Source organism: Alexandromys fortis, unplaced genomic scaffold (assembly GCF_014885135.2).
Source record: "Alexandromys fortis isolate MF-2015 unplaced genomic scaffold, M_Fortis_MF-2015_v1.1 scaffold_318, whole genome shotgun sequence".
Taxonomy (NCBI): Eukaryota; Metazoa; Chordata; class Mammalia; order Rodentia; family Cricetidae; genus Alexandromys; species Alexandromys fortis.
In genome coordinates, this window is record NW_026068194.1 from 312,202 (window position 1) to 336,565 (window position 24,364).

General features: G+C 39.4%; 1 protein-coding gene across 6 annotated transcripts in view; it reads left to right on the forward strand.

Annotated features, from left to right (window-relative positions):
- Klf8 (KLF transcription factor 8) overlaps positions 1-24,364 on the forward strand; it is a 155,281-nt gene that overhangs the window by 123,038 nt on the left and 7,879 nt on the right. For all 6 annotated transcript variants that reach the window (XM_050129674.1, XM_050129673.1, XM_050129676.1 and 3 more), the window contains 4 exons: positions 5,672-5,745; positions 16,329-16,890; positions 18,662-18,773; positions 20,051-20,190. In XM_050129674.1, coding sequence (XP_049985631.1) covers positions 5,674-5,745; positions 16,329-16,890; positions 18,662-18,773; positions 20,051-20,190 — 886 coding nt within the window. In that variant the 5' untranslated portion in view covers positions 5,672-5,673. The remainder of the gene's footprint in view (positions 1-5,671; positions 5,746-16,328; positions 16,891-18,661; positions 18,774-20,050; positions 20,191-24,364) is intronic.

Below are 24,364 nucleotides of genomic sequence, written 5' to 3' on the forward strand. Positions count from 1 at the left end.
CATGACACTCCCTGTGCCTTCATGGTACTTACCCAATCACCTTTTCCTTGGAAACATTTGGTACATAGTTTGTAGATTAGCATCTAAGGTCTTACTCTTTTTTTTTTTTTTTTATGAGACAAGGTTTCTCTGTACAACAGTCCTGGCTGTCCTGCAGTTGACTCTGCAGACCAGGCTGGCCTCGCAGAGATCCTCTGCTTCTGTCCTGTGCTGGGATTAAAAGCAGTCACCACCCTCCAGCACCACCTTGGGGAGCCTAAGATCTTACTGCCATATTTTTTGTAAGTGAAGGGAAAACTGATTGGTATGATTGACCTAAATGATCATCCAGTGTGGTTACAATTTAACTGCTAAGTAGAGTCTGAATAGATGGGTGTTGGCTCTTCAACTGAGGACAGTGTAAGACCATTGGTTTTCTTTCTGACTTAAGGACTCTTTTTTTATTTCTTTAGATTTTATAAGTAGAAGTCGGGTTTCTGTTCTTTTTATTAACCCCAATTCAACTTCATCATCTAGTCTCTTATTTCTAAAACAATACGGTCCTTTTTAGTTGTAAGTAATGTATTTAAGTGACTGGTCTCACCAACTTTGCTGTTTTGAGTGCTTTACTTTAATGTTGTTAATGTTGTGTGTCTAAAGGGACAAATATAAATTATTGAGCAGGAAGTTACTTATAAATGTCCAGAACATACTAGATATATAATACGCTAAAAGATGTTATCTGTGTATTTAGGTTCTTTTAAGCCTAACGTGGATTTTGGTTTTTGTTTGTTTGTGGTGCTGGGAATTGAATTTAAGGGTCGTGCATATGTAAGTGTTCTGCCACTGAACTGCGTCCCTCGTCTGGTCTGTGAGAGTTTGAAGGTTCAATAAGGTAACGCTAGATGATGTTAAGATACTTCAAACTGCTAGGTGGTCGCGGTTGTGCACTCCTTTAATCCCTGCTCTCGGGAGGCAGGCCGATCTCATAGTTTGAGGCCAGCGTGGTCTACAGAGTGAGTTCCAGGACATTCGGGGCTACACAGAGAAACCCTGTCTTGAAAAACCAGCGCCCCCTCCCTCCCAAAAGCAACTTATTTCAAACCGCTGAAATTTTGGTATTTTTGTTGTAACCACCACCTTCTAAAATAGGGCCTATTTTCACCTCTAGAGGTAGCTGCTGCTCATTCACGACTTTCCCTTTCCTTGTTCTACAACTTGCCATTAACATAACCTTGGTGAAGTTATTTAAACTGTGCATTTGAATGTTCTCCTGTGAATTGGAGATCACTGTAGAGACTACTTGTGGTTGAATGGCAGTGAGGAACATATTGCTCCCAGTGAAATGCTTGTGAAAATTCATTTTGTCAAAATGCTTTAAGAATGTATGAAAGCAGAAAGTCTAAACCCTGAGAAAATGTAGTTGTTGTGCTTCTCATGTCTTTTGCACAAAATAGAAGCTTTTTCTTCTTTCTCAGTTTCCTTATCTACCTAGTTGGCTAACTGTTTTGTTGCCTGTCTTTGTTTCCTAGCATCTTTTCTGTCATCCTAAAAATTGCCGCAACCTTAATTTAGACCAAAGGCTTACTATATCCAATTACAGCTCATACAGATGTTTTGTTTTCTCTAAAATTGTTTTAACTTCCCATTTAACAGATTATTTATTTTTTCTTAACAGATGTATTTTAAATAGGTAACATTTCGTGTGGTTCAAGACCCGTATAAGCCATGATTTATTTAACCACTCTTCTATTGATCAGCATTTAGGATATTTCCAGATGTCTGTAGTGATTCTTTAATAAGAAGGAAAACTCAGTAAGTAGTATATATAGTGCTGTTATGACAAAATACCACTAACTGGGTGCTTTAAACAACAGAAATTCTGTTTTTCTAGTTCTAGAGGCTAGGATCAAGAGATCAAGGTTTCAGCATAGGCTGATGTGTCGTGAGGGCTGCTTTCCTAACTCCCAGATGGCTGCATTCTTTGCTGTGTACTCAACCAACGTCTTTCTTTGTTTAAGTGAAGAGACAGCACTCTCCTGTGTTTCTTCTTAAGGGATTAGTCTTCTGTGATTAGAGCATTACCTGTATGACCTCATTTACTTTTAATTATTTCCATAAAGGCCATATCTCTAATAGCTCAGGAGTGAGGGCTTTCACACATGAATGGGGGGGCATGAAGGCACTTTGCCTAATTTCATACTCTTAAAAATTGGCTGATTGCCAACATTTTGAAGTTGGATTTCATTTAAAATCTAGATTCCATTTTCTCTTAAGTAATTAGATGATAGAATAAGGTAAGATTTTATATATTTCAGAGCATTGAGTCTTTGCTGCTGTGGCCTTTTACTCTTTTTCTGAATTGATACTTAAGTGCTGTGTGCCACTTGTGATTGCTGCACATTTTGTCTTATGATTAGTCCCACAATTAGTGGGTACCTGTACTCTCTTTGTCAATAATAGACCTTATTGTGATGGGATGAAAGGACCTCCATTCTTGTTTTCTACTTTCCGAAACTATTCCAAAGTCCACGGTTGTCATATTTTTTTCCATTTAAAAAATTTTGTTCTTTGAGAATTTTATACATGTATATAATGAAATATGAACATATCCACCTCTCATTTCCCTCTTTCCAACTTTCCTCCGAATGCCACCTCAACTTCATTTTCTCCTCCTCTTTTTTTTTTTTTTTTTTTTTAAAAACACTAGGTCTACTCAGTGCTCCTGATATGTGCATGGATGTGGAGCCATCTACTGGAGGGAGCGTATGTTACCTACTAATGGCCACACCCCCAAAGAATGTTTCTCTGACTCAGCAACAATAGCATCTTAGTTAGAGGCCAAGCCTTGTGGGCTTCTCCATTCCTGCTGAACTTTTTTTTTCCTGCTGAACTTTTGTAGGTCTTGTGTAGGTAACCATAGCTTCTGTGAGTTCATGAGTATAATAGCCATGCCATCTCTAGAAGAAAACATTCAGGTATTTTTAGGTAGAAAAAGAGCTTTTGTATTGAGCTGGTTTCAAATCCCAGCGCAATCATTTCCATCTTACGTGGCTTTAGCATTGCTTAATTGCTTTGATCCTGTATTTCCTTTCGTGTGTATGGCGTTAACAGTAGTGTCACTTTTATTGTTGTGTAAGAGAAAATGGGGCTTAAAAATTGTCATCTGAGGTACCTAGTCCAACCACCACAGTGGATACTCAGAAGCAACCCCTTTCCAGCACTGCCCTGACTCTCTGTTTTCTTACAAGACATATAATAAGGCAATGTGCAAAATATATATGTGCTACGGTCCTTTATTTTTCTAGTAATAAAAATATAGGTAATACTTTAAAAAAATGGAATCTCAAAATTCTAAAACATGCTTCCCCCCCCCTTTTATTTTTCTCTGTAAACCAGGCTAGTCTCAAACTCAGAGATCCACCTGCCCCTGGCTTCCTGAGTACTGGAATTAAAGGTGTGTACCATCACTGCCTAGCTCTCTTGTACATTTATTTACTTAAGAAAACCTACAATAATCTATGTGCTAGTGCTGTTATTATCATAAGGAACTCAGAATTTTTGCCCAATTTGTTGTTGATGCAAAATTTGTTATTACAAAATTTTGAGCTGGTGGTGTTTATAATCCAAGTGCTTCAGAAACCAAGGCAGGGGAGGAGGTTGTTCTGAGTTCCAGGCTAGCATGGATTACAACATAGTGAGACCCCCCATCTCAATGAAAAGAAAGAAAAAGAAGGCCAATGCAGTAGGGAGAGGGTGGTTTGCATATATGGAGCCAAGATATAACAACATAAAAAGTAAACATTGAACTTAAAATCAATTATTTCATCTATTGATTATCAGGAAATTAGGAAATCATTTCTAGTTGAAAAGCAGTAATAATACACAAGGAACCTCCTTGGGAAATATAAAAGAAAACTTCTGAGCCACTATCAAAATTTAGACAATTTTGACAGTTGAAACTGTTGTCTCCAATTTCATTTGAAAATTCAGAGGCTATACTAGGCATAATACTACCAATTTGGACTCTAGGTGAGTCAAGCATATGGGCACAAAGCAAATGCAGCAGAGATATTGATCTGAGCCTATGAATCAATCACACTTTCTGACTTGAAAAAAATGTTTTTCTCTGTAAAATGCGATCTGTCCGTCTAGAACTACAGGATTTCACATTATTGTTTGCAGAGCCGTAATGCTTCAATAGAGCCTCCCAGGGTTAGATCAGTGAGGGAAGTGTATACTAAGGAATAAGAACAATTAGGACCAGAGCTTGGAAAACTTTGACTTCTAACAGAATTGAAGCTCTTGCCACACACCCCTGGATGTAGTCTAAGGACCAAGGACATTGTCTGAAACTATAATAGATGCTCAATAAATTTCTGAAGGCTTACCACAATGCTGACAAAAAAAGAAGCAAAGGGTCAGGGCTGGGATTTTAGGCTTGTAATCCCAGCTTTCACCAGGGTAAGGCAGGAGCATTTGCTTGTGTTTGAAACCAGGCTGAGCCACACAATGAGTTTCAGGCCATCTTAGGCTACACTGTAAAACCCTGCCTTACTCTCACAGAAAGAAAAAGGGAGTAAAGAATGGAGGGAGGGGAGGGCTTCTTAGTAAAAACAAGAGCTGGGAAATGTAGGAAAGCGTGAACTAAAGCTGCAGAGGCTGCTGCATATGAAACACACTCGAGTGATAAGAGTAACTTATAAGGGAGAGGTGCTGGGAGGACTAGCTAAGTGCTTTCCAGTTCCTAACTTGAGAAAGAGGTGTGGAGGTAGAAGAAGGGCTATGTCAGATAGTGCTCTTGTAACCCAAAGGGGAGTACTCGTAACTAGAAGCTTTTGATTGGCTGCTGCCAGGAAAGCCTGGACAAGTGTTGCAGAATTATTTCCTTTTGCATTCATAGCATCCTTGGCTAGTTGTTATTTCTAGCTAGGACTAATTGCAAGGCATCTATTGTCTGGTCTCCTTTGTTTGGTTCCTATGGGTTAAGATAGGACAGGGTGGAGGAGGCACAAGTATGATCTGAAATTGACTGGCTAATTTGTAGGTAAGCTGTAGATTTTGCTTTGTTTCCTTGGCCTCTGTTTTCCTCTCTGGTGAAACTGAACTGTAGATAAAGCAAACAAAAGCTGTTCCAGAGGAAAATGTAGGTGCTTTTTATAAGATGACTGATGGTTCAAGGTATTGAAATGAAGCTATCAACACCATCTCTTCATAAGAGGGACAGCTATGTATAGTATAGAGGAAGATGAAAACTGCTTTTACCTATGCTTGGCTTACAGATTTAAAATGCATAGACAAAAATGGTTTGTTGGTTTGTCTTTGTACATATATTACTCAGATAAATAGTAGTTAAAAGTCCTTAGTGAAAACAAAGACAGGACCAGGATCGGAAATATTTTGGAACTATAGAAGTATGCTGATAATCACCGAAACAGGACAGGTTGGAGAGGTTTGTAGAAATAGGTTCACTTACATGAAGGAAGGGAAGTACTTATAGTATGTAGGCAGCCCGTGTCTTTTTCTTGAGTAGATTAACTTAGAATGTTCTAATAACTTTTTAGCATAAGTTTCGTCTGAAAAACTGTTTGTAGAGGATGGATGGGTGAAACCAAGTGTACATGTCACACTCTATGCATATAATGGGGTCAGCATTGTTCTGAAAGCTGTTTTCCCTTTGTGTCTTTTCTAGATATGGATCACCTCATGAACAGCTTGGAGGTCCAACTTAATTCAGAAAGAGGTTCAATGCAGGCATTCAGACAGGTGAGTTTTGGGGACTTGAATATCTCTTAAGCTTTGCAGAATTGAAGCCCTATTTTTAAATGACATGTATGGAAAATGAGAAGGGATAAAAGAAGGTAGCTTTTTCCAGAATTAATTGAATTTCTGGGTGTGGATTTCTGTGTGACCTCGAAGAAACAGCTTTGTATTGACCTTGTATTCTTTGGCGAAGAACAATGATAATTTATTTAGCACTGTCCCAGATTTCAGATACGGTGAAAATTGTGTGCTTTCTTTCATTCAATTTCTTCAGTAGCCAAGTTGAAGAGAGTATATGAGGGTTTTCGAAGGAAGCATCTTGTTGACTCTACTTCCCTGTTAACTGTTTTCCTCGAGCACCCTGGCTAATACTTTTGCTGTGTGTGTGTGTGTGTGTGTGTGTGTGTGTGTGTGTGTGTAGAAAAAAGATAGAAGCACGCACACACACACATATATGGATATTATATATAGATATAATTTTTAAAGAATTGGCTCTTGTGATTATAGAGATATTGCAAGTCCAAAACCCAATGGGCTGGATCAGCAGACTACAGAGTTAGAGAAAGGTGCAGTTTGAGTCTCCAAACACTGTTGGCAGAATTCTTGTACCAAACGTGGTGGTACAAGTCTGTAATCCCTCTACTCAGAAGGTTGAACCAGGAAGAGTGTGAGTTCTAGCCCAAGGAGATCCTGTCCAAAAAGAAAAAAAAAAAGCAATTCTTTCTTTCACTGTGAAAATCGATGTCAGTGTCCTGGTTTGCTTCTGTTGTTATGACAGAAAAAGCAGCCTGGGGAGGACAGGCTTTATTTATTATAGTTCATAATCCAGGAAATCAAGGCACAAATTTAAAGGTAGGAATCTAGAGACAAGAACTGAAGCAGAGACCACTGTGAGACAGGGCTTGCTTCCCCTTTTCTGCTTTGCTTGTAACCAGGCTTTATTTGCCCAGTGATGGCTCCTCCCAAGCCAAACATTAAAAAATTACCCCACTAAGAGGCTAATCTGATGGAGAAAATTTCTCAGTTGAAAATCCATCTTTCTTTGTATGTCTATGACACTTAGTCTTTGTTTTATTTTTTTAAAGATTTATTTACTATGTATATAGTGTTCTGCCTGCGCACCAGCAGAGGGCACCAGATTTCATTATAGATGTTTGTGAGTCACCATATGGTTGCTGGGAATTGAACTCAGGACCTCTGGAAGAGCAGCCAGTGCTTGTAACCTCTGAGCCATCTCTCCAACCCAGTCATTGATTTATTTGGGGCTTTAATAATTTATTAAAGCCTCTTCACTTTATGGAAGTGGGTTTATTACAGGTCCAGTGATTTAAATACTTGTCCTATTGGGGAAAAAAAGAGGCTAGTTGTGTTATTCCACATCTTTAATCCTCTATTCAGGAGCTTGAGGTAATCAGATCTCTGAGTTCAAGGCCAGCCTGGTCTACGTATTAAGTTTCAGGCCAACAGTGATTAATTACATAGTGAGACTCTGTCTCCAACCAAACAAACAGAAACATGTAGAAAACTGTTTAACCAACCATCTGACACTGCTATCCAGCTAAATTTTCATATAATATTAACAATCACTGGTCTCGATGTTTGCGTTTTACAGCAAAGAAAACTGGTCTTGAATGATGTGAAGAAATATTTTTTTTGAGATAGGGTTTTATTATTCCATAGGCCTGACTGGACAGGAACTTGCTGTGTAACTCTGGGCATCCTCACACTCAGAGCAATCCTCTTGTCAGGCTCTTCAGTTCTGGGCTTTCAGGCAAGGTATGGTGCCTAGATGTTCAGGGTTGAGTTGTAAGACTGCATAAGTGAGCCCCAAATACAATCAGAATTACCTTGAAAAATCTGTTAAAATTGCGTGGAAATTGAATATCCAAATCTCTCTATATAATATTCATCTGATGCTTTCCATCTTCTTAACCTGTCCATAGTGATGGGTTGCTAGTCCTTATTTAGTCCCAGGTGAAATCTCTGGGTTACATTTAGGAGTCATATATGCCATATATATGCTGTGTGTGTGTGTGTGTGTGTGTACATACATATATCATTTTCTTGAGGTCAGTCCTCAATATATAGGTCTTGTTGGCCTGGTACTCAGTATTTAAACCAGGCTAGCCTTGAACTCAGGGTAATCCTCCTGCTTCCTTCTTGTCAAGTTTTATTTAGAATTGGAGGTGTGTACCACCAGGGCCAGCTAATGAGTCCTATTTTTAAGCAGTGAATGATTGGTCCATGGCGTATAATTGGATTTAAGTTACGTATGCATTTGGATGAGACTCCTCTGTAGTGTTTTAATGATGTTAAATTGAATTGAATATCTTGTTTATCTTTGTAACTGCTGCCATTTAGAAACTATCAGTACATCAAAAACTTCCTAATTGTGCAAAACATCGCTGGAGCTTGGTCATAGTGGCACTAAGAGAAAGCTTTCTGACTCCGGAGACACCTGCTGCTCTCCATTTCCTGGATTTCTATATATTCATACCATGCAGAGCGGCACTTGACTGTCATCCATCTTTTGTTTCTAGTTTGTGGTTACTTTCTTGAAGTGGAATCTCTTGGTTGAAACTTTCGAGTGCCTTGTTATAACCTACATGTCTCTTTCCATGTATGTCCTTTGACTGTTAGCATATTACAACTTTTAAAAAAATATTTATTTATTTATTATGTATACAATATTCTGTCTGTGTGTATTCCTGGAGGCCAGAGAGGGTACCAGATCCTATTACAGATGGTTGTGAGCCACCATGTGGTTACTGGGAATTGAACTCAGGACCTTTGGAAGAGCAGGCAATGCTCTTAACCTCTGAGCCACCTCTCCAGCCCCCATTCTACAACTTTTTTACAGTCTTCTTATATACACACACACACACACACACACACACACACACACACGCTTTCTCTCTCTCGATCTGCATCAAGACACTTTGTCCCTTAATAGCTGGAAATAATCACACTCTCCTGTTAAACTTCATCAGAACTGCCACACACCCCAAATGAACCGTTTTTCTATATCTAGTGGAGATATATATGTATTTCTGAGAGGTTTCCAGTGACATATTTTCTTAATTTTTTTTTTTGCCCACCAGGACTGTGCCTAAATGAGTCTGTCCAATCCTCATCACATTTAGGAGTCCAAATTTCAATTCTATCTCTTCTATAAAATTTCCCCTGACAATCGAATGCCCATGGATCTCTAGTGCACTCGTAGTCCCAGAATGCTAATTGATTTCTAGCAGTTATTCACATCGTTCTGTTCACTTCTTGTTCTATATTGTCAGCTGTAGTGTGGAAATAGCTCACGTCTTACTGTTGATGATTTTCATTTCTTGCTTCCCCTTTCTTTTTAAGATTTATTTTTTAGTGGCATGTAAATGTGTGTCTGTATTAGGCCGTGTGCATACGGATGCAGGAGCTCTGGAGGCCAGGGGCATCGGATTCCCTTGGAGCCTGAGTGACAGGTGGTCGGGGGCTGCTCACTGTGTATAAACAAATCTATTCTCTCAGAATCCTAGAAGCATAAGTCTGCCACTGCCCTGGACTATCAAATTGTCATATCAGTTGTCATAGTGACAACATAGTTTCTTACCTTTTCACACACCTGGAAGATACAGGCGTTCCTTGGCTTGTGGCCCTATTACTCTGGTATCTGTCTACCTTTGTGTTCACATCACCTTACTTTGTGGCCCCCTAGGTAATCCAGAGCGGTTGCTTTAAGATCCATAATTCTATCTGTAATTATTTTTTTCCCAAATACGTGATGTTCATTGATTCTGGGCACTAGGATGTGGATAAATATTTTTTGGTGACCATCTATCAACTTGGTATAAAATGTTACAACAAGCATCTAGTTGTTAAAGGAATTTTGATGATATATCATTAAAAGCAATTATACATTAAAAAGAAATTATTTGCTCTCTTTCTTTTTTAAATTTCAAATGAGCTACTAATATTTCTATGCTGAGTAATAAGCAAATACCTAGAACTCATATATACACAAATACTCATGTATATGTGCACATGCATATCCTGTGGTTTTATCTCTTTGTTTTTTGGGACGGTCTCTTGTCATGTATTCTAGGCTGAGCTGAAACTGAACATCCTCCAGCCTCAGTCCCCTGAGTTCTGAGATTTCAGGTGTTTGCATTTTTGATCTTGGTCCCCCCTTTTGTTATCTAATGTGTTAATTATCACATTCATTAGGTTGTATAAAGAGAAATTGTCCAGGAGTGCCTTATTTCCTAATGCTACTGTGATGGTGAAGACAGAAGATTCAACATTCCTCTAGGTTTAGATTAAATTTAGCGTTTTAATAATATTCATCTCCATCCATTTTTCTCTAATACTGAAACACATCATGGCATTATTGGAGAAGGGCTGGAATTTCAGAGGGTTAAACTGGCTTTTCGACCAAACTAATGAATGTGCATAATATATGTGTACGCACACACAAGTGCACCCAGGCATGAAAATGATTAGTCGAAACCCAGAGCAAAGCTAGAAGAGACCTGTGTACAAAAACAGCTTTTATCTTTCGCTTGGGGAGGAGCCTGGGTTTTATCTTGTTACCATGACAACACTCCTTCCTCTCCTTTCTACTTACTGCGCTGCCTGCAGTATTTTGTTCTTTCATTTTCTTTCTTGTCTTGCCTTCCTACTTTAAAGCTCCACATCAGAGCTATTTCAGATAAATGAGAAGTAACAGTTTGGTTTGCCTCACTTGATTTCCCCTGCTCTCCTGAAGCCAAGGCTGTCTTCATCAGATGTTTAAGAGCTTAAATATTTATAAAAGTGACCACTTTTTTTTTCTGGATTTCTTTGTAGAATTGCGTTTCTCCATGATCTTTGGTAATTTGTCAATAACGAATTTAAGAAAAACGCCAAATCAAACATTCTTTTTTTAAAAGCCTGATTAGGATACTAGGCATATGAGGAGGAGTGTGGGAAGTAAAACATCTTTAAAAGCTACTCCCAAGTTTTTGGACTTTTCCATCCACAGCTGCCTTCATAGACTCTGAAGCCCTGGAAGGCTGTAGCTTCAAGCTTTGAAATAGCAGCTTCAGAAAGCAGCCATCCCTTTCTTTGAGGAGTGGTTAATTATTAACTGGAGAATACTCAAAACCTGAAACTGCCCCCACATTATTGAAGGAGGAAAAAGATGAGTTCAGGAGAAAAATCTCATGGCCGAGCTTTACATCAGTTTCCATATGAGCTCTCAAACCTGTAGTTATTCTGTTCGTTGAAGAATAGAATAGGGAGCCAATCCTTAGGCAACCGCCAGAATGCTAGGGCTGTAACCTCATTCCTTACATGATTCTTCTTTAGAATCTGCAGGTATAACATGCTGTGTAGTGTGAGAAAAGAAAAGAATGCGGTAGTACGTGTTTGTTATTGTTTGTTTGTTTTTCCTTTTTTTTTTTACCATAGTGGATTGTTTTTATATGAAATGTAGGATAAATCGTACCACACATCAGGATCCTTACTATTTTGATCATATTTAAAAGGTACATACAAACAAAAGCATTGTTTCTACTAGTAGATAAATATGGCTGTCTTTAAATCACAAACGTAACTGATGGCTACTTCCAAGTGCAGTACATTTTCTTAAGGAGCTTAATTGTAGAAGCGTTGACACCCAGGAAATACTTGTTATAGGCTGGATTCATTTTGCTATAACAAGTAATATGTGAAATCAGTCTGTCCAGATGGAAAATGTAATGATATTCATTAAGGAAGTTATTAAAACACTAGGATCTAAATAACCACCTTCTAACATTTGCTTCAGAGCTATGTGATGACAGCAAGAGAGAGTAATGATTTAAGCATCATTGCAGACAGTTTGAGTGAAAAATTGAGAATCCACAAAGCAGGTTTGGTCTGCAGAAGCTCAACCCAGGATAGAGAGTTTGAACAGGGCCTGTGCCATTATCTCTCATCAAAGCAAGAAGCATAAATGTGTTTCTACACTTTCTTTGTTCAGTTTCCATTTAGGGTGTTCTTGAATAATGTTTTCAGTAACCTGAGTAGCTGCAGATCAAGTACCAGCTTTGTGCAAGTCCTTGTGCTGATAGTAGTATCGCGGGCAGCACTCTTTGTCCTAGAAATGGCCTTGGCAAAAGAGGAAATTTACAAATAGTCTCCACTTTATATGTAAGACTCAGAGGTTTGACTTCCTTAGAATTCTAGGCCTAAAGCACGGACCCTAGAAAACACATTAAAAATTGTAACTAAGTACTTCTTTGCTGTGTCTATCTATATATCAGCATCGGTGATCTTATTAGAGAAAATATTGTATATAGGGCTGAGGAGATGCCTCAGTGGTTAACAGTGTATGCAGCTCTTGCAGAGGAGCTGAGTTCAGCTGTCAGCGTCCATATTAGGCTGCTCACATCCACATGTAACTCCAGGTCCAGGGAATTCAGTTTCTTTGTGCATCTTCATATCCTTTCTTCCATCACTTCATAAGCATCTTAAGCAACCTGTAACTCACGTGTGGATTAACCCCCTTTGTGAAAGGGGCTCAGAAAAATCCCATTAGCAGGAGCAGGTGTGGCGTCAGGTGAAGACCAGAGTGATGACGTTATCAAGATCTGCTTCACTGGGGCTAAGAAGATGGATCAGTGATTAAGAGCACTTGGTGCCCATGCAGAGGACCTGGGGGTCAGTTCCTAGCACCTGATCTCCACAGAAACCTAGCTGCAATGTGCACATACCCACATGTGTACACATACACATACATACATAATTAAAGATAAAAATAAATCTTTAAAAAGAAAAAGAGAAAATATTGCATCTAACAACTTTTATCGTAGCTCTTTTCTCAGTATCATCAGAAGCCATCGTAAAAAAAAATGTGGGGCTGGAGAGATGGCTCAGTGGTTAAGAGCATTGCCTGCTCTTCCAAAGGTCCTGAGTTCAATTCCCAACAACCACATGGTGCCTCACAACCATCTGTAATGGGGTCTGGTGCCTTCTTCTGGCCTGCAGACATATACACAGACAGAATATTGTATACATAAAAAAATAAATAAATATTTAAAAAATTGTGGAAATACATGACCTTCCTGCTTTGCTTAAAGAATCTTTTTGTATGATTATTATCCTATTAAATGTATAAATGTATAAAAAAAAGAATCTTTTTGTAAAGATTTATGTATGTATGTATGTATGTATGTATTGTAATGTTCTGTCTGCATGCATGCCTACAGGCCAGAAGAGGGCACCATATCTCATTATAAATGGTTGTGAGCCACCATGTGGTTGCTGGGACTTGAACTCTCGACTTCTGGAAGAGCAGCCAGTGGTCTTAACTGCTGAGCCATCTCTCCAGCCTTACAGATTCTTTTGATTCTACTTTTGATACCACTGAATGAAGCTACTCTGGCAGAGACAAGTAGGAATGTAGAAAAACATGGTTGCTTAAATTGATTTGGGAGATCCAGAGATCAGTAAAGATGTTTACTAAAATGATTCTTTTTCAAAAATTTGTTTTTATGTATATATGTGTGCATGCCTGTTTGTGTATATACATGTGCCCACAGTGCCAGATGTGGGACACTGGATCCCTTGGAACTGTAGTTATACAGACAGTTGTGAGCCACCATGTGGGTGCTGGGAACTGAACCCCAGGTCCTCTGCATGGGCACCAACTTAATCACTGATCCACCTCCTTAGCCCCAGTGAAGCAGATCTTGATAACGTCATCACTCTGGTCTCCACCTGACGCCACACCTGCTCCTGCTAATGGGATTTTTCTGAGCCCCTTTCACAAAGGGGGTTAATCCACACATGAGTTACAGGTTGCTTAAGATGCTTATGAAGTGATGGAAGAAAGGATATGAAGAAGCATAATGTAAAAAAAAAAAGATTAGCTCAAGGCCCAAATTGAGTTGGGGGCTTCCAAGTCAGCAAACAGAAGAGAAACGCAGATGGAAGTCTGGTTAAGTTCTGATGGTTGAATTTAGATTCTTTTTCTGTGCCCACACTCATTCCCTTAATACTTTTGGGGGGTGGTCCGTAAGTGAAGTCACAGCAAGAGGATGCTACCTCTCCATATTTCTCCCTTTCAGAATTCAGCTCCTTATTTTCGTTCATCAATTTTTAAAAAATAGTTACTACTGTAGTACTGTTATCGTACCTTATAATTATAATTAACAAGGCTCATTCATACCGCATGTATCCAGTTAGCAGTCGAGTTTCTCCAAGTTTCCTTTCTTTAAATGCAGTATTATTCCTCTCTCACTGCTCTCCGGTCATTGGCAGAAATTTCAATTTAATAACTGTAGACTAGCTCAGTAAGCATTTTGAACATCTCTAATAGTTTAAAACTTCCATAACTCAAATGTGTTTTCAGAAAGCACAGCCGTGCTCTGATTATTGGCTGAAGTGGCACTGACATCTCCAAGGCCATAGTCTTGATTTATATTGCTTGGCTGTTGTTTACACAGTACCCAACATCCTTGACATCTGATTTGATCAAGTTTTTAGAGATATTTTTATTAGATTGGGACTTTTCTGTTTACATTTGCATGTTCAGTGACCATTTATTAGTATTTTTGATTGTATTTTAACTAATAAATTAGAAACAAAGTTCATACACTTTAATGGAGTACCGTGTCCTGTTTGGATATCTGTATACATTGAATAATGTGCAGCTTATGCTAAACACAGCCATTTCCTCAGACATTTATTGTTTTATAATAAAAATTGTCAAACTCCTTTCTGTTTTTAAGTTTTTATTTTTTACAAATGTGAGCCTGCATGAGTACATGTGCGTGTAGTGTTTTTAGAGGCAGAAGAGGATGTGGGGTCCCCCTGAAACTGAAATCACAGGTGGCCTGTGAGCTACCATGTGGGTGCTGGGAACTGAAACTCTGTCCTCTGCAAGAGCAGTAAGCATGTTTAATCGCTGAGCCGTCTCTCTAGCCCAATGTCATATGTAGCCACACAGGAGGCTGTGGGATAAGATTCCAGGGTTCTTTGCTTATTAAACCATAGCTTGGTTCGTATTGATCATTCTTTGCCCATCTTCCTTCCATTGTCCCTAAGCTCTGGTAGTCAATTTTTCTGTTCCCAATTTGTGCAAATTGAGTTTATTTAAAGCTTCCGCACATGAATAGGATCATGTGATACTTGTGTTTCTGTGCCTCCATTGTTTTCCTTAAAATAAAGATCTCCAGTTCCATCCATGTTGAACTGATAACAGGATCTTATTCCTTTTGAGGATGAATACTATTCTATTGAGTGTATTTGTCGTGTTTTCTTTATCCTCTTATCAATTGCTAGGCAGAGTTCATCCATGTCCTAGCTTTTGTAAAAACAGCTGCAGTGACCGTGGGGGTGCAAATGTCTTTGCCTGGGTTTCTGCATTTCTCTCTCTCTCTCTCTCTCTCTCTCTCTCTCTCTCTCTCTCTCTATCTCTATCTCTGTGTGTCTGCGTGCATGTATGCGTGTGCTTGTGTGTATGCATGTAGGCCAAGTCACTGTGTATCTCATAGTCCTCTCACCTCAGACTCTGCTGCCTCAACTTCCCAACTGATGGGATTATAGATAGATGTGCATTTAATTTTTAATTATTCCACATTTTAGAACTTACAAAATTTGACATTGCATGTAAATTCAACTAATTACCCTGTATCATATTTCCTGTGCCTATTATCTACTAACACACCATTGCTAATAGAAGTGCTCTTCTTACCTCTTTTCTCTCCTTGGGAAAGCCTATTAATTCTCTGACTCACCTAAAATGTGACCTTCTCCTTAAAGCCTTCCCTGTCTAGATAGAACAGATTACCCCCCACCCCCAAGCAAATCTTTTCCGTGTTGGAAGTGGAACCTATTACTTTGATTTTGCTAGGCAAATGATGTACCACTGTGCTACATCTACTTCCTCGTTTCTCTGAAGCATCTTGTTTATATGTCACGTTACTTATTTCAGTATGACTTGCAAGGTACTCATTCTAACATTCTAGTTAGTATATACTTAGCTGTGCCTTATTCATAAGTAAGTTAAGAATAGCATTGCTGTGTCTTACTCATAACTGCTATCACTGGACTTAGAACATTGCCTTTGCAGGACCATTGTGTAAATGGTTTCTGCTCTTTTTTTCAAGAGCTATTTTCTAAATGAACATCCTTTTATTGGATTTTTTTGAGTTAAAATTGAATTTCATTTTAGCTCTATGATTGTGAATTTTTTTTGAGACAGGGTTTCTCTGTGTAACAGCCCTGGCTGTCCTGGAATTAGCTATTGTAGACCAGGCTGGCCCTGAACTCACAGAGATCTGCTTGCCCCTGCCTCCCAAATGCTGGGATTAAAGGCGTTTGCCACCACTGCTCGGCCATGAAATTTTAATTAAAGGATTTTTATCAATTGCACGATACGGTAGTGTCAGTACTTAACACTGGTGCATAGTACCATTTTCTTTCCTTTTTATTCTGTAGTGTATTACGGTCTCATTTCTTTCAATCTGATGTATCTTTTCTATGAGTGTAGAGATTTCTTTCTTTCATTGTTCCTGTGTCTCTGTAGAATACTAACAGTGGCTGTCTCACCTCATATTCATTTATTTTAGGTCACTGGCCCTGTTCAGATCAGAGATCCCTCTGTGACAGCACACAGAAGTAATATGACTTCTTCCCCGCTCCTGGATGCCAGCCCAATGGAGCACCCAGCCCTGTTTAATGATATCAAGATCGAGCCTCCAGAAGAGCTCCTGGCTAGTGATTTCAACCTGCCCCAGGTGGAACCAGTTGACCTCTCCTTTCACAAGCCGAAGGCTCCTCTCCAGCCTGCTAGCATGCTGCAAGCTCCAATACGGCCTCCCAAGCCACCGTCTGCAGCCCAGGCCATGGCGATGCCCACTTCATCTGACACAGGCCCTTCGCCGGCCATTCCTACCGTTCTCACTCCAGGCTCTATCCTGGCGTCCTCTCAGGGGACGGCGGGCCAGCCCATTTTACATGTGATTCACACCATCCCCTCAGTCAGTTTGCCAAATAAGATGGGTGGACTAAAAACAATCCCACTGGTGGTGCAGTCTTTGCCTATGGTCTATACCAGTCTGCCTGCAGACGGGAGTCCTGCCGCTATTACTGTCCCACTCATTGGCGGGGACGGCAAAAATGCTGGCTCAGGTGAGTGCAGGGTTTACAGCTTCTTATAGTCAGAGAACTTGCTTTCTCAGTCACTCTGTCTTGTCTCTTTTCACCTCTTCCAATTGGGAGGGACACTGTCTCAAAGGAGATTTTTTTTAATTATCATTTTTTTTAAAAAGTGGTTCTAACATAATTTCTATATAATGCTGAAGAATGTATAATGAGCCATGTGTCTTGGCACATATCTGTAATGTCAGCACTTGAGAGGCTGGGGTAGGAGAGTCCCAGACTAACCTTGGACTGCAAGCTCCAGGCCACACTGTGGCAAGGAACTTGTGACAAGGAGACCTTGTCACAAAAGAACCTATAATTGATCTCTGTTAGATAGAACATGTTTCTCAAACAAAGATGCATATTCTTGAGTGAAATATCACGTGTCTTCCTAGAATCTTTGTTTTATTTGATAATAAATAATTTAAATCACTATATTTAAAAGTAGTGCTATTTTAAAAGAAAATGCAAAATTTGAACTCTGAGTTAAATTGCAAACTAAATTTAAAAAAATGCACTCAGTAAGACCTTGTTCATCCTGGGCCTTCCCAGATTACTGCGCTATTTGCTATCTGTGCCGTTAGGAACGCTTTGTTAGAAAACTCACTATTCCTCCCAGTGCCGTAACTTAGCCGATCTCGGGGGTGTCTCACCACACCGTCCCTGTTCTCTATAGAAAAGTCTCGGCAATATAGCCACGTTTCCTGGGCAGCCCTTTCTTTGACGTCTGTGACCTTCCTTTTAAGATTTTATTGCTTTGAAGATTTTATTTGATTTCAAGAGTATGAGGCCATTTTTCCTACATGAAGACTTTATGATGGGACTCTGCACCTCTCCAGGGACACCCGGCACAGGGCTCCCTAGTACTTACCTACAGATCATTTGTTGAACAAATAAGATGGAAAATTTGCTTGGAAGGGTTTCCTATGCTATCATCTATCTATTTATTTATGCTTTGTGGTACTCCTAGTACTCTTCTACTGAACTATACCCCCAGCCTTCTTTTTGATTAAAAATAAACCCTTTTTTTTTTTTTGAGATAACAGTTTCAAGAATTTACTCAGACTGGTTTAACACAAATTACCCTAGCAGTTGTTGAATTGTGATTCTTCTCCATCAGTAGCTGGGGTTACAGGTCTGTTTCACCAGGCCTATCTTATTTAACTTTTGGAGTGAGCTCAGAATTCAGAACGTATAAATTAAACCCCGTCTTTCATTGTCCTCAACAACAGTTCCTTCTCCAGAATTATGTTGATTTTTGTTCATAATCAGAAACGATAAAAGAAAATCCGTTGCTTCTAACATGGTCTGAAATATTTGCCATCACCGTGTGTGTAATTTTACAATCAGCTTTGAGTGTTGTAATTATTGGGATAATCCTAGGAACTCTCTCAAGACAGTCAGGGAACTCTTCAGAGACTTCAGTGTCTCAAAAATACATGGAACCCATCTTTCCTGTAGACCCTTTCCCTGGAGCTGGAGGTAGAGGGACGGATACATCATACTTAGATCGTGTCCTGGAGAAATTCACATTCTGGTGATGGGAGGACAGCCATTGCTACCCTTCCTTCAGAGACACCTCTGTCCTTTCTTATGCTAAAAAATTGTTTAGTAGTTACTGCCTTCCTCCTCTTTTTTTCGAAGATTTTTCTATCTTCTACTTCTTAATGTGGGGATCCTGAAAATAATTGTCAAGGTGAAAATAACTGTAGCGGTGCACACATCCTGGTCTATAGTTACTCCCTTTCTTTGTTTTTAGTCAAAGTTGACCCCACCTCCATGTCTCCACTGGAGTTTCCAAGTGATAGTGATGAGAGTGCAATTGAGAGCGGATCTTCAGCCTTACATAGTCTGCAGGGATTGCAGCAAGAGTAAGTACTTAAAGTGCGCACGTGTGTGTATGTGTGTGCACGTGTGCACACACACGCATGCATGTATAGAGTTAGAATTAACAGAACACAGCAGTAAAAGATTGAGGAAAACGAAGTATAAGCTAACTGCTTTCCCCAAGAACTATATAAGTGTGTGTACTTTTGTAGTGTTTTTCTCTAATAGCCGGGCTTTCTAATCTTGAAAGGAATTGGAAGCAATTAGCTTGCATTAAGCAACCATGATTTTTTTTTAATTTTTTGTTTTAAATGTTTTATTCATTTTACTTACCAACCACAGTTCTCCCTCCTCCTCCTCCTCCTCCTGCTCCTTCCCCCCCACCTTTTCCACAACCCACCCACCATTCACTCCTCAGACAGGGTCAGGCCTCCCATGTGGAGTTAGCAGAGTCTGGCACATTAAGTTGAGGCAGGACCAAGCCCCTCCCCACTGCATCAAGACTGAGCAAGGCATCATTCCACCATAGGGAATGGGCTCCAGAAAGCCAGCTCATGCACCAGAGATCGATCCTGGTCCCACTGCCAGGGGCCCCTCAAACAGACCAAGTTACATAACTGTCACCCCCATGTAGAGGGTCTAGTTTGGTCCTATGCAGGCTCCCCCACCTGTTGGTCTAGAGTGTGTGAGCCCCCACAAGCTCAGGTCAGCTGTCTCTGTAGATTTCCCCTTCATAATCTTGACCTGCCTTGCTCATGTAATCTCCCCTCCCTCTTCCACTGGACTCCAGGAACTTGGCTTGGTGCTTGGTTGTGGATCTCTGCATCTGCTTCCATCAGTTACTGGATGAAGGTTCTATGATGACAATTAAGGTTGTCATCAATCTGATTACAGGGAAAGGCCAACTCAGGCATCCTCTCCACTATCGCTAGGAGTCTTAGCTGGGGTCATCCTTGAGGATTTCTGGGAATTTCCCTAGCACCAGTTTCTCCCTAACCCCATAATGGCTTCCTCTATCAAGCTATCTCTTTCATGAGCAAACATGTTATATGAAAAATACATTTTGTTAAGCATGATAATGGCACATGTTGAAGTGAAATGTTCACACTGTTTGACATCGTAGCTACTCAAAGAAAAATTACCACCTCCAGTGCTTTCTCAGTGAGTTGCATTTCCTAAGCAGACTGGCCTAGTTGAAAGAATTGCTTACATTCTTCCAGCTATTTCTTCTCTTTGGGAGCTAGCATTAAATTTGCATAAATGATAAAATGGTCTGAAATCCCACCACTGTAATTAGTCTAATCTTTCTTCCTTTCCTTAGACCAGCAACGATGGCCCAAATGCAGGGAGAAGACTCTCTCGACTTAAAGAGAAGACGGATTCACCAGTGTGACTTTGCCGGATGCAGCAAAGTGTACACCAAAAGCTCTCACCTGAAAGCTCACCGCAGAATCCATACAGGTCTGTCCCTCGCCCCCCCCCCCCCACAGTTCCAGCTCCAGCACACACCTGCATACATAGAGGAGGCTAGAAGGAGAGAGAAAAACTACAAGGAAGAGAAGATCACGTACGGGTTTTCATCCTATTGTTCTTATCCTAACACCAAGAACAGTCTAGCAAAACAGAAAGCCTCGTACCGTCCAAATGAATGTGCTGCTGTGCCTAGTTTTGCAGTGCCATGTAGTCAATAGGTCCAGGGCATCATGCATGGTATAAGCACTCTACTAACTTAGCTACATCACCAGCCCCTTTGAGCTTTTGTTTTGTTTTCTTTTGTTGTTCACTTTTTTTTTTGAAATGGGATATCATGTAGCCACCCCTGGCCTCAAACTTGCTATGTAACTGAGACTGACCTTGAATTTCTAATACTTTTGCCCTTCATCTCCCAAGTGCTGGGATTCTAAGTATCCAATACCAAACCCATCATATTTTTGAGTTTTGCTTAAGGATTCTCCATACTGTTTTCTGTGTACTAGTTTACTTTTCTACCCTCAGTATACCAGGAATCTTTTTTTCTCCATATTCTTCTTACCGTAGTGTGCTATATTTGTTTATTTATTATGCTAGCTATTCTGACTAGGCTAGGGTAGCATACGGGTTCCTTTTATGTGTCTGCGATGGCTGAAAACCAAGCATATTTTCATGTATTTACTGGAACATTTGTACTTCTTCTTTTCAGTAGTGAGTGTCCACATCATTTTCCCATTTAGTGAGTGAATTACTCATTTGCTATCATATTGAGTTCTTTGCATATTTTGGATACTAATCTTCTCTCTTCTGCGCAGCTAGCAGAGATTTTTCTCTCACGTTATTGGTTGTGTCTTTTGCTGATTATTTCTTTATTCTGCAGATGCATTTTAATTTTTCACCCCATCTTGAGTTTATTTCCTGAGCTCTTAGAGTCATTGAAGTATTTTACATATTTTCCTCTAAGTTTCAAAATTATGGTTCTGACATTAGTTTCTATGCCATTGTGAGTTTAGTTTTGTTTAGTGAGAAATAGGGATATATTTTCAATGCTTCCCATGTGGGTATCTAGTTTTCTTAGCGCCAGTTATTGTCACAGATGATCTTCCCCAATATGTGTGCATTAGATACTTCTCCTCATTGTAACTAAATATTTAAGCAAGTCAACTTTTTTTTTCTTTTGGTTTTTCAAGACAGGGTTTCCCAGTAGTTGTGGAGCCTGTCCTAGAACTCATTCTGTAGACCAGACTGGCCTCAAACTCACAGAGATCCAAGTGTCTCTGCCTCCCAAGTGCTGGAATTAGAGGTGTGCACCACCACCACCTGGCTGAGCAAATCAACTTTAAAGAGAAAATTATATTTTTGTTTCTAGTTTTAGTGTGTGGCCACCTGCCTCTGTTGCTTCTGGTGAAGCAGAACATTGTGGAGAAAACATGTCAGGGAAGAGAGTGGCTCACCACATGGTGGTGTACAAGAGACACAGATGAACAAAGAAGGGCCATGAACAAGATATGCTTTCTGTGTATATATATCTTCATGCTCCCATCCTCTATGCAGGCGCTGTCTTGTGTTTTCCATCACTTATGAATAATGTAAAGTTTTAAGAGCGTCAATGGGTTAAGCATTGATTATAACCCTCACAATCCAGTCACTTCTAGCATTACCAACTAGGGACAAGTCATCAACACATAGGCCCACATAACCTCTTGGGGTTATTTTGTACCAAAACATATTTTTTTTCTTTTGTCAAGAATTTAATGGCTGTAGACATGTGGGTTTATTTCTAGGTTCTTTATTCTATTCCATTGGTTTATGTGTCTAATTTTTTTTACCAGCACTGTTTTTTTTTGTTGTTGTTGTTACTATTGCTCTGTAGTGTATTTTGAAATACCTTCATCATTAATATCATAAACATTTTGTTTAAGATTGTTTTGGCTATTTAGGTCTTTTGTACATCCATATCAATTTCAAGTGACCCAGGAAGTGATAGCACACACCTTTAATCCCAGCACTCAGGAGGCAGAGAGTTTGAGGCCAGCCTGGTCTACAGAGTGAGTTCCAGGACAGCAGAACTATTACACAGAGAAATCCTGTCTTAAAAAAAAAAAAAAAAAAAAACAAAAAAAACAAAAAGAAAGGAAGAAAGGAAGGAAGGTAAAGAAAATAAAATTAAAAGACTGCAGTGCGCATACATTTTCAACATCATTTTATTATATAGTTTGTAAGAACCAGAGTCATGGCGGTGCTGGAAAGGGGTTTAGAAAGCCATTCAGGTTCACTGTTTACAGCATAGAGCTAATGAAGTGACAATAAAGGGACACAGAACAGTCATAACGGTATCTACTCAGTATCGGGTTCTGCTTTTATTTTTGCTTCCTTTTGAGTATCACCTGTATTTTTATTACTAGAAAAATAAAACTCAGTTTGTCAGGCTTGGCAGCAAGCACCTTTACCAAGTGAAGAAGACCATCTCAGTGTTCTCTCTCTCTCTCATTTTGTTTTATTGCTGTGCATAAAATTTCAAGCACTGTATTTAAAGGGAGTATGGATTATGACATCTTTGCCTTGTTTTTTTTTTTATTGTACAAGAAATGCTTCCGGTTTGTCCTCATTCTATATTATGCTGGCTATCGACTTGCTGATAGTCTTTATCATGTTGGGGTGTGATCCTCCTATTCTTAATTTCCTCAAGGCTTATATTATGACTATATGTTGAACTGTATCAGAGTCCTGTCCTGCATTTTTGGAGATTATCATGGCATATTTATCTTTGATCCTATCTATGTACTATGTTACATTTATTGATTTGTGTATGTTGATCCATCCTGGCACACCAGAATTTAATCAAGTTAACTATGGCTTATTTTTGATATGCTGTTTAATTGAGTTGAAAATAATTTATTGATGATTTTTGTGTCTGTGTTCATCAAGACTGTTGTCCTGTACCTTGTTTGCTTTCTTTTTTTTAATGTGTCTTCAAGTTTTGGTGTCTAGATGACACTGACCTTAACTTGAACAAAAGCTTCATTAACCACAATAAAAGGCAAAGATCTTGAAATAGAAAAAGGGACTTGGTCCTGAACTATTTTGCATCTGAGTGTTCTAGCAGTGAGCTCAGATTGCCACACGGTGGCACTACCTTAACACGTTGGTTATTATTCATCTGGGTGTAGTGAAAATAGGATCTCCTAAGAGAAATCCTTGAGCAGTTACGATAAAGTCTATACATAGCAAAACTGTTGTGGAATGTGGAGATGGGCTACTACTATGTTGAATAAAAGTAAAAAAAAAAAACTCATTTGCACTTCCTACATTCTCTGAGATCCTGTTGTTCTTTCTAGATCTTAATAATCTTGCATAACCTACCAGTCTCTTGTTTGGTGAAAGAGATAGACAGGGTAGCACTGCCTAGCCTAGAACTCACTATATAGGCCAGGCTGGCTTTGAACTCAGAGGTCTCCCTGTGCAGTCTTGTGGTTCTGAGATAAAAGGTGTGTACCCTACACCCAGATTGTCTTTCGTCTTCAATGCTTCCAGCTGTGTGCTATTCTTCTTAGAGGCTAATGCAGCAATTTCTGAATACTGAAATGATCAGTAACTAACATCTTTAATCAACCAAATCGTTTCCTGGTAATGCTCCAAACCTGTGAGACAGACCAGATTTAATTCTGTCGCCCATGATCTACTAAGTAATTAGTGAACACTCGAGAGGGTTAGTAGGCGGCAAGCAGTAAGTTAAAAGAGAAGATGCAAATCTGATTGCCACCAGACTTTAAAACAGCACAAAGCAAATGCCTCAGAAATTGTATAATGGGGAAAAGAGGGATAGAAGAGCAAAGACTGTTAGAATCCTAATACATTCTGTGTCTGCTTTATTTATTGTCTTTTATTATAAAATAATACTCATTCTAGTAGATGAGAAACAGAGAAGCATATAAAGGAAAAAAACAAATATTACTATGATTTGTGATCTGCGTTTATCCACAGTTAATGTGTATTTGTTCACATAGCATACTTCCTTTAATTAAAATAAAGTTTTGCCTGAGTGGTAGTTATGTACACCTTTAATCCCAGCACTCAGGGGGCAGAGGCAGGAGGATCTCTCTGAGTTTGAGACCAGCCTGTTCTACAGTATGAATTTCAGGACAGCCAGGGCTACACAGAGAAA